General features: G+C 39.7%; 1 protein-coding gene across 2 annotated transcripts; it reads left to right on the top strand.

The window, feature by feature from the left end:
• The first annotated feature begins 4,552 nt into the window (after positions 1-4,552).
• snw1 (SNW domain containing 1) lies at positions 4,553-10,718 on the top strand. Of its 2 annotated transcripts, none has more exons than XM_010768774.1 (11): positions 4,553-4,603; positions 5,101-5,254; positions 5,414-5,575; positions 5,966-6,061; positions 7,360-7,466; positions 7,940-8,044; positions 8,318-8,387; positions 8,513-8,578; positions 8,765-8,881; positions 9,621-9,762; positions 10,438-10,718. In XM_010768774.1, the coding sequence occupies exons 1-11, from the start codon at positions 4,590-4,592 to the stop codon at positions 10,701-10,703; spliced, it is 1,299 nt and encodes a 432-aa protein (XP_010767076.1). In that variant the 5' UTR covers positions 4,553-4,589; the 3' UTR covers positions 10,704-10,718. The 2 variants fall into 2 exon arrangements, with proteins under 2 accessions (XP_010767076.1, XP_010767075.1); XM_010768773.1 differs by having other exon boundaries at positions 10,435-10,718.
• The last annotated feature ends 322 nt before the right edge of the window (positions 10,719-11,040 follow it).

The following is an 11,040-nucleotide window of genomic DNA, read 5'->3' as shown; positions in this document are numbered from 1 at the left end:
GAGGTAAAGATGAGTCATGTCAGGGGTGCCAGGATTTATGGTGTAGACTGCATCACATTTGTTCTTGTTTCACCTTATAACAAGGGCATTAAGAACTGTAACCTGAACATTATTGCTTTATTCTTATTATGACCTCTCAGTTAAAAGATGGCAGCATCAGAACAGCAGTGCTACTCTTTTGGAAAACGATTGCACAACCAACAATCCATTCATGTTTTTCCCATCCTGCAACCCTTCAAAATAAATCCAATTAAGAAAATAGGTCAACAGCATTTAAATGTCAGAAAAAATAAATTCAAAGAAACAGAACAGGCTTTTAAACAAGAAATCATTTGGCACTGAATGTTCTCTGCTGGCCTGACTCATTTTCCAACCGTTTGTTACCAACGGAAGCTCCATGAGTATTTAAATACAGATGTTTCTCATTGAGGCCGTTTCTCAATCGCGAGGATACTGGCTTGGTAGTCGCCTACTTCCAAGTCACCTCCTTCAGAAACGAAGGAAGTATACTTCCAAGCCACGGCTTCGGAAAACAAAGAAGAATGGAACAGGCTAACAAGTGTGCCACCCTCTCTAACAGTTTCAACATAAACTGTACTGAAAATAAATACCTCACAATGTCTATCTAATTATGAACTTGCTTTACTTTCACGGAACACATTTTTGGTGATAACAAATGCAACAAAGTAACATATTTACCAACACATGTTCTACGCCACTACATACTTACATTTAAATGTGTGCTGTGCTGCGTCGGTTCAGCCATTCTCCGCAAGGGTTTTTGAAATTGGTCCGTGCGCAAAACATTGTGGGGATTTGAAGGACGCGAAGTCTACCCATGTGCAGCCTCGAAATTACCCCCAAACCAAGGACGTGGCCTCGATGGAATTCCAAGTATGCTGGAGATTGGAACATTCCTTCGGCGGCACTCGATGACGTAGTATCCTTGAAATATTGGCTTGGAAGCCATAGTTTCCTCGCGATTGAGAAACGGCCCGAGGCCTGGCAGTGCTTCAACTCAATCCGAGTTGGACCTCTGACGTTACAGAAACGAAGAAGTACGGCAGAGGTTATGGCTGCCTCAACTGGTGCCTTTTTCATTGCCGTTGTATGATCATTGATGAGACCAGCGAGCCTAAATATCATACGTGAAATAAGTTATTTAGAGACTATGGATGGCGAGGACACATGTAATAAAGGGATCTAGAAACATTACATTTGTGACCTACAGTGAGATGGTAACAGGCATGCGCTTAGTGCCCGCGCTCCAGCCAGTTTCTGTGGGGTGACGCATCTGATATGAGGCAGATCTAATCTGTGCCTCACTTTACCCCACAAAGTAACTGGCTGGGGCGCGGGCACAAAATAAGTGCTTGTGTTAAATTAGTGCCCGTGCTCCAGCCAGTTTCTGTAGGGTTACGTGAGGCAGAGCTCGTCCCTGCCTCACTTCTCATCGCATACCAATTTTGACTTTAAAAAGCGATTGGAATCATACAGAAATCACATTTACAACACAGATCAGTGGAGACATTTTATTATTATTATTATTTAGTTTTTCTTTAGTTTTTTTCCCGTTACATTGGAGTATGACAGGTGAGGCTCGGCCTCCCCTGCCTCCCCTGACTGCTCGTCGCTGTTTATTAGAGAATAAGCCTTGGCCTTAGCCTTTGGGAGTTTTTAAAGGAATTCCAATCAGTTAATCAATAAAGCTAAGGAATATGACCATTGTTAAAGGTATTTTTCAAATAAAATTGAATGTAAACATCTACCACCATCCTTAAGAAAACATTCAAAAATCTGAAGGGCTGCTTCCCTTGGAGGGTGATTTGATTTTAGTGGTGCCCTCTCCATCAGTCATGTTGCAGCAAGTCCAGGGGGGGGGCAGACAGAATGGTATGGGTCTGCTCGATCTCAAACGCCCTGAACGATCAGAAAAGAGAAGCACCCCGATGATTGGGTTTATTAAAAGCTTTGTTGTCCCGTGCCGTGCCACAGCTCCGTGATTGATCTCCTTTGACGTGTCCTTTTACCCTGTGTCACATTAATAAACGACGTCTCCGCTGAAAGACTGACAGACTGCCTCCTCCGAGAAACAGATAGCGAGAGGAAGGAAGAAAGATGGAAAGAAAGAACAGAGACAGAGGAGATAGGGAGATGGAAAATATGCAGATAAAAGTATTAGAAGTCAATGGCAGAAAGTAAGAAATAAAAAAAGGGAGTGAGTCAGTAGGGAAAGCAATACTAATTTTACGGCAGGAATGTCTATTTCCTATTTGTCATTCATCGGGTCTATGAAATAAATATTGCATAATCCTCCTATTGCATGGCAAGACTAATTTTCAATCTTTTATATTAAATTAGTCTAAAGTGATACATCATGCCTTACTGGCAACTGAGACTCGAACAGCTTGAGGGTTTCCTTCCAGCCATATTATACAGTATAATGTCAACTCTCCTCCCTGCTTCTGCTGCTCCCATAACACATAGGTGGATTTTGCAGGGGGGCAGGGGGGGCATTGCCCCCCTAGTGGCTGAAATATGTTACAGCATTACTACGTCTAAAACTGTTCCAATACAAATATTTCGTATATCAATATTTTAATAGATGTAATATAATAATTGTTACAATACAAATCTGAATAATATCATGTTTTGTTTTAAATAATTTCATTTTTGAGCAGTCGCATGTTGTGACGTGTGTGTGTGACGTATGAGGTTAAGGACACAAGTTCCCTCGCTTTTTTTTGCATAGAAGTGATTCAGCTATTGTATTACAATAATTAGCAGTAATGGATATGCGGCGATTTTTAAAATGTCCAATTTCTGGGACGTTTAAGGCGTCTACTTCTGCACTAAGTAGGACACTGGTTAATAATATTGTAGCGTGTTCAAGTAACCAAGGGATATAGTAGTTATCAAATAAGTATAAGATGTGCACAGTTATGATATGTTTTACAGATGTAGTGCACTGTTGTTGAGGGGAGAGACCGCCCCTTCCATATGAGTGTGTGTGTACGGCGGGCATGAGGCGTGCATGACGGGACGAGTTGTGTTTGTGTGTGGAAAAGTCATACTCAGTGCAGTGAACGCTGGCTTTATTGCTACTGTATCCATAGCGCCCCACGCAATAGTTGGGACTGTGTACTGACGTCAGTAAAAAAGGTTTGCCCCCCCAAGCATAAAAATGTCAAACTCCGCCTATGCCACAACAGCGAGGAAAAAAAGATTTGCAATGTCACAAAAGCTTAAGAAGGCTTTCTTTATTTAGAAATGAAACAACTAAATGGAAACCAGTTAAATCTATTGTGCTTTTGGGGTTTTTCCCTTTTTCTTGTAGTGTGTTGTATAGGTTTTGTGTATGGAAATGGTCTCAAAGTTCCCTCTAGAGGGAGTTTCTCTCCCACAGACTCCACCCTGCCTTAAAAGCCTCAATTGGACTCCTTTGTTTTCTTCCTTAACATAGTGACATCAGAGTGTAACACTCCCGCTTCTATTGGATAGCATTCCAGCACTTTGTATGGGACACATCTCAAAGTGGCTGACCAATCACAACAGAACCGACCAGCTAACCAATCACAGCAGATTGGACTCTGGTTTCAGACAAAGGGTAAAACTCACATAGCTTATGGTAGCAAAAAAATTTGCTTTGTGTGTACCGAATGATGGGCAGCACAGTTTAAAAGCCCAGAAGCTCCCATCACACATATTATTTAGTTTAAAAAATGTGTGTTACTGTAGAATTATAGAGATTTTTGTTGTTTGCATTTTCTATTAATAACATCATCATTTATAAGAGTTAGATGTTAGATATGTTAGGTATATGCAAAAATTAGATGACTGCATTCTAGCCAACCACATTTTCATAGGAAACCATGTAAATATCGTATTTAATGAGTATTATTTATCTTCTGACTATGCAAACCCCAACCCTAAGTAGGTTTAGTATAGTTTGAAGGCTTTTTACATATAAAGCCCTCACCTCTTTGAGCTGTCACCAAGTCACTGAGACTTTAAATGAACATCTAATTCATCACAAGAATTAATAATCTGTAGTAGAGCCTGACAAATGTTTGCAGCAGGTATTGGCAGCCGCAGACACACAGTTACAGTGTGAGATGTCTAAATGTAAAACATTCATTTGTTTTTCTGCAGTTTCTGCAAGAACTATCCACTACTAACTCATCAAAATCCAGAATTATAAAATAATAATTACTAACTGCTCTAAAAAACATCCTCAGATTTTTGGGGATATCCAGTCTCTGAAAGATATTTGCTTGAAACTGATAAAACAACTCCAAATTACTTTTGAATGATTTACAAACTGAGGGTGGCCCTAACACCATACTTTATTGGGATATATTCTCTCTTACTAAGCTTTTTTGGCATGTTTAACATTAAAATTAATTTAATATAGTTTTATATGACATGAAAAAATAAAACAACATTTAATACGACACATTTTAAACAATTGGAAAGTAAAAACATTAAGAAAACAAATAGACTCACAACAAAAAGGCAGAGCACAATCTATGATAATGTTAGTATGCCACTGCGCATGCTCAGTCCATTGCTAAGGAAGAAAGGGGAAAATGTCTCTAGCGAGGTGAGTAACGCGACCGGGCCTTTTGTGTTTTTATATCACGAAATTATATCATTCATCGTTTCAACTTTGTAGTATCCGATGTAAAGATCTGCTTTAATGTTTCACGTGTATCTTTTTGCTTTGCCCGCTATCGGTTCGTTGTTTATAATCAAAGCTAACGGGACCAGCTAATGCTAGCTAGCCGAAATGCTATGTCGTGAGCTGAACATTTGGCATTAGCTAGTTAGCTTAGCAGCACACATCCATGGTCAACAACACACTTGTATTAACTGTGTACCATTCGTGTGCACGCTTTATGCTTCAGGTTTGTGCCTAGAACTGTTACCGTGTTATGCGTGTAGCATAAACCGACTGTTAGCTAGCTGGTTATCAGTTTTCAAAGTAAAGGCGACGTTACTTTGAGCCACTGTCGGCTAACGCTAGCTAGGGCTTAACGTTACATCACCAAAGGTACTGTACAAACAATGAGTCTTACTCGTGTTTTACTTTGTTTCCAGCTTTTTACCGGCGCCGACCCAGCTGTCTCAGGACCAGTTAGAGGCAGAGGAGAAGCTTCGGGCCCAGAAGTGCTACTCCACAGCCCTGGTCTCGTCCCGCAGAGAGCCCCCTCCTTATGGACAAAGAAAAGGCTTGGTGCCTCGTTCACTTGAGGTATATAATGTTTATTTAATCAATATATACATGGTTATCTCAAATATGATAAAACTGTTATTGTCAGATAACTGGGGGGTAATTTATTGTCTGATGTCCCATGGTTATCAACACCAAGTCCATCTTCTAACTTATGCTGTAACTGTTTTGTTTCTGTAGGACTTTGGAGATGGAGGATCTTTCCCAGAGATCCACGTGGCCCAGTTTCCTCTGGAGATGGGTCGGAAGAAGAAGACATCCAACGCCCTCGCGGTGCAGGTGGATGCAGAAGGAAAGATCAAATATGACGCCATCGCGAGAGCAGGACAGGGCAAGGATAAGGTATACATGTCAAATATGTATCCATGCGCAACTTGAAAAATATCAAGATTATATTAAAAGTGTGGTGTAATTCGATCCCGATGATGGAAAGATAGATCAGTATGATAATGTGTGGATTCTTTAGGATGAGATACAACTGCACACAATGTATAAATGGAATGTAATATATTAGACACTCACAGATCTAAGTCATAACAAGCTTCATACAACACTTATTAGTTAGTTGGTTTTATTGCCAGAGTTAATTATTTCAAGACAAGATAAAAGCAAGTCTTTAATTTACAGAACACACACTCGGCAGACTTTGTAAAAAAGACTATGAAGAAGAATCTCATTTTCCTTTTCACGCTAGTTTTGTTTTTAAAGCATTTTTCGTCATTATTTTTGCAGGTTATCTTCAGTAAGTACACAGACCTTCTTCCAAAGGAAGTTCTGCATGAGGATACTCCAGAACTGCAGAAGCCTGATGAGGAGGCTGTAAAAGAGGTAAGCCATGTTGCAATGTGTATGAATAGAAACATTAAATAACAGATGAAGTTATTGTTGGGACTCTAGATCATTGGTTCTCAACTGGTCAGGCCTCGGGACCCACTTTTTACTTGGTCAATACATCGCGACCCAACATTTTGAAGCACTCAAATCTATTCAACAAAAAATTGTGCTGTAGTATATATGCTTTTCAGCATACAATATCAATAAAAGTGAAGTACAGTGCATATATCCCTTTACAGAACTAAAGTATGCTTTTAAAAAAGGTTTAATGAGATGATGGAATCAAAGCTGAACTATATAAAAAGGCACACATGCTGTAAGCCCCACTCCAGCAGGGGGATCTGGGGGGATTCTCCCCCAGGAGATTTTTAGAAATACTAACATAAACTGTGCATTCTGGTACACTCTGAGAAGAAAATAAATAAATCTATTACTACCCGACATATTAATAATATTTTATGCCATTGTTTGTTTTTGACTTTGTTCTGACAGCTGAACTTGCTGCTCCACACAGAATGAAGAGCAAAGAGGAGATAGTCTGTGTGAAATAGTTTAAATTGTGGGTAAGGGTAGATATCCCCCATTGTTCTGTGACCTGTCAATCATCAAACCGGGGGTCATATTTCATTATGTGTTCATTTGTATCTCAGCAAAAATGAGCGCGGAGCGCTGGATTTTTAGTGTGTGGCCTGCAAAGGCGCCCCGCCAATTTGTTTCTATGTGTCAGCACAAGAAAGGCTCTTTAGGCCTAGTACCAGGGCCGGTTCTAGACAATTTGCTGTCCTAGGTGAGATTTTAGGCGGACTTCCGGCAACAATCTTGATTCTGATTGGCCAGAAGACTCGAAAAAACAACAGCAAAGATATTTTATTGAGAAGATGATCTTGTTGTGACCATGTTTATGGTCTCCGGTACTTCCAGTCCAACGCCGACTGCATGCACAGCGTTAGAAAATCGGGCCTTCAAAATAAAAGTTTGACTTCCCCCCCCCCCTAAAAAAAAAAATAATAATTCACTCACACATCCGCGACCCACTCGAAACGGGGTCGCGACCCACCAGTTGAGAACCACTGCTCTAGATTGAACCAACTAAAGAAAATAAACAATTCGCCCGAATAAATCAGTCGATGTTGATATTCTCCGTTGGTGACTGTGAAAATGAAGTTCATTCTTTGTGATCAAAAATGGTATTGACAATTAATCAGAAATTGATTTGTTTTTCAAACATTTATAAGTTGCTTGACTTAGAATTTGAGTTGTAGTCAGAATCTAAACATGGTGGTTGTTTGTAGCTGACGGAGAAGACCCGCATGGCCCTGGATAAGCAGGTGTCTCAAAAGATCGCTGCTGCCATGCCTGTAAGAGCTGCAGACAAACAGGCCCCTGCACAGTACATCAGGTATGTATGAGTCATTAGAGAAAGTAGGAAACTTGTATGACTCTGCTTTTGTATAATGCTACTTTGACATTGTGTGGGAATGAAGGTGAAGTTGTGATACAGACTCCCAGACACTTAAGAAGTGCCTACCTGTAATATGTATTTGTAAAGGCAAGATGTACACATCAACAAGGTAGTCTGGTTATGACAATAGCAGCTCACACAAAAAAAATATAGAAAAGACATGACAAAACACAACATGCAGAACATATGAATTGTTCAACATAATCCCACTTAGAGCTTGATTGGTCCCATTTCATGTTGTGTTTTGCCACCTTGAAGTGGTTTGTTGCAATATTCCTTTAGCTTCGCAAAGTATATTTTAGATTGTATATACTGTTAAATGGATTACAATTAGTGTCTTTATCTCCCTTATTTGGGTGATGTAAATAGTTGGTGTTGTGACACATTTTTCCTCTCGTTCTCTCCTCCAGATACACCCCATCCCAGCAGGGAGTGGCTTTCAACTCAGGGGCCAAACAGAGGGTGATCCGCATGGTGGAGATGCAGAAAGATCCAATGGAACCTCCACGTTTCAAGTAAGTAACACAGGAACCTGTAAAGAAAGAGAAAGACGCCACTCCCGACTTATCGTGTATAAATAATACATCTTTCATGTGTCTAAATTGCACCACATTTGACACGGCAACCCCTCGAATGCCCAGAAATACACTGCCAAATTTAAGAAATAGCCTCATAGACTTCTTAACAACTATTTTACTGTAAAACAGTTTGGTTTTAAAGTTATTGTTTTTGATTAGAAGAAATAAAGTGTTGACATGAAAATTGATGGAAATAATTGTATGTTTCAGGATCAACAAGAAGATTCCCAGAGGACCTCCTTCCCCCCCTGCCCCTGTCATGCACTCCCCAAGCAGAAAGGTACAACCATCTGAAATATCAAAAACATTCTGCTTCTTACTACTTTCACACTCCAAAAATCCAACTGAATTTATTTTCATTTCTTAAAAGTCTGTATGTTTGATGGTTTCTCTTCCTCTGCTTAGATGACAGTCAAGGAGCAGCAGGAGTGGAAGATTCCTCCATGTATCTCCAACTGGAAAAACGCTAAGGTAGGGAATCACCAGGGTTACATTTGATGTTTTTGTGTATGGCAAGAAGGTATTTGGTTTTCCAGGCTTAATATTTGACACATTACATAAATATTAGATTATTTGGACTCCAGATGCTCTCGTTGTGATTCCAGTTCCATCGTCGCACTTCCTTTTTCTCATCTCTGTATGCTTAATATCTTTCAGGGCTACACCATTCCTCTTGACAAACGTCTGGCGGCTGATGGCAGGGGGCTGCAGACGGTTCATATCAACGAAAACTTTGCTAAGCTGGCTGAGGCGCTCTACATCGCCGACAGAAAGGTACCATCGATTTGTGGTTCAGAAATACTTTAGTTGCCCTAGGTAAAAATGTTTTTTGTGAAAGTTTTTCCTTTTTTTAGAATAAAATTCAATAAGTTAAATAAATAAAAAATATTTAAATAACGTAAGAAGTAAGAATACAATGCAATAAAAATACCAACAAAAAACGGCAGTATTAAAGGTAAACATTTCCAAGACAAGATTAAATAAAACAAAACAGTTGAAATATTTATATTAACATAAAATGTAAGAATGTGCAATACAAATATTAAATTAAAAATATTTATATAAACATAAGATTTCAAACTAAAAAGTACAAATTCAAAGATAAAAAAAGACTTCAATTAAAGATGAAACAATTAAGAATTTAATGAGATATTAAATAAACATAAGAATCCAAGGTTTCAAAATAATTAACTGATATGAAATATAATAAGATACTACATGAAAGTAAAATATAAAAATTCCAATAAAAATAATTAAATATTTATACAAACAAAAGAAGTAAGAATGTGCAAGAAAAAGTTGAGATAAAATATGACATAAACATGGGAATTTAAAGTAAAGATGTCCAATAAAAAGATTAAATAAATATATATATTTATACAAACTTAAGTCGCTAAGTGCCAGGAAATTGAGTTTAAGAATCTGATTACCAAAAGCAGGATTGTCTAAAACTAATTTTTTAAAAAACGTTTTCGATCTTTTAATGACCATGAAATGCTGACTGTTTCCATAGGCCAGAGAAGCAGTGGAGATGAGAGCCCAGGTGGAGAAGAAGATGGCCCAGAAGGAGAAGGAAAAGAAGGAGGAGAAACTCAGGGAACTGGCCCAAATGGCTCGAGACCGCAGGGCGGGGATCAAAAGTCACGGGGACAAAGGTGAGTCCTAAAGACGAGGAACCTAGAACAAAGTCATGTTCTCTGTTCCTTATTTTCAGGGTGGTTTTCTGAGTTAGTGGAGCAGACTGTGCTGTCAGGGCCGTTGTCCGTTTTCCAAATCTGGAACACGAGGCATAAGTGATGACAGCATTTTTCACCCTGCCGGTGTTGACAGGACCAGCAAGCTGTGAAATGATGTTTCTGCTTCCCCGCTGATCATTCACATGGATTTCCAGAAGAGAAATCCATGTTGCATGACCTGTTTGTGTGCATGCATTTTGAAGGATGGTTTGGATATGTCACATCCTATCGAAGTCTAACATTAAATGTGTTAAAGGGGCCTTAATAATGCTAAGGCTTAAGGTTCATATTTTTATTTTGCGCCCGTTTAAAAAAATTAATAAATCAGCGTTGTTTTTGTCTTTCACGTTAACTGTCCACTGACTCTTTCCCATTTCTCTCCCTCCCTTGCCTCCTATTTCTTCAATCCCTATACTATCTATCCCTCACATCACTTCCACTGTTCCTCATCTATCCACTCATTCCTCTCCTTTCTATCTTTCTTTTCGCACATCACATCATCTGTCTCCCACTTCTCTCATGTGGTCTTTTTCCTCTTTTCCTTGCACCCTTTTCTCCCTCATTCTATCCATCCCCCCTCCATCTCCGCAGCAGGTGGCGAGGACAGCGAGGTCAGGGAGCGTGACGAGATCCGCCACGACAGAAGGAAAGAGAGACAGCACGACAGGAACATTTCCAGGGCCGCTCCTGATAAGAGGTGCTGGACACACACTTTAAACACACCCCCCTCCTCCATCTCTCAGTACACACACACACACACACACACTTGTCTCACTGCTGAATCATTCATCGGCCCAGCCGTTATACCGAACAAACGCAGCCAGATCCAACAGAGCACTCTGACAGTAGTCCATGTTTGATTGTGTATGCAGGACCAGTTTGTGTGAGTGTGTTCTCACTGCCTGGTTGTCAGTTGATGGAATGGCGGTTCCCCGCAGGGATGAGGGAAGTGGAATTCAGAGGAGAGCTCATTAAAATCACCATTGCAGCTGTCAGCGAGCAGAAACCTTGTGATCTTAAAATTACCTTTGGCTTTAAGATGACGCTGGCTGAAGGACATTAAAGTCACTCGGAACATTTTAACGACGTACAACATTTCATCCTCGATTTAAGATTTAAAGACAAAATCCTTGAAGTTTTCCAGAAATATGATTTAAGAAGTTATACCCATAGGCGTACATCGATCAGGGTTCTTAC

Source organism: Notothenia coriiceps, unplaced genomic scaffold (assembly GCF_000735185.1).
Source record: "Notothenia coriiceps isolate Sejong01 unplaced genomic scaffold, NC01 NC01_scaffold00006030, whole genome shotgun sequence".
Taxonomy (NCBI): Eukaryota; Metazoa; Chordata; class Actinopteri; order Perciformes; family Nototheniidae; genus Notothenia; species Notothenia coriiceps.
The sequence above is the reverse complement of the archived record's forward strand: the minus strand, read 5'-3'. Positions and strand labels throughout refer to the sequence as shown.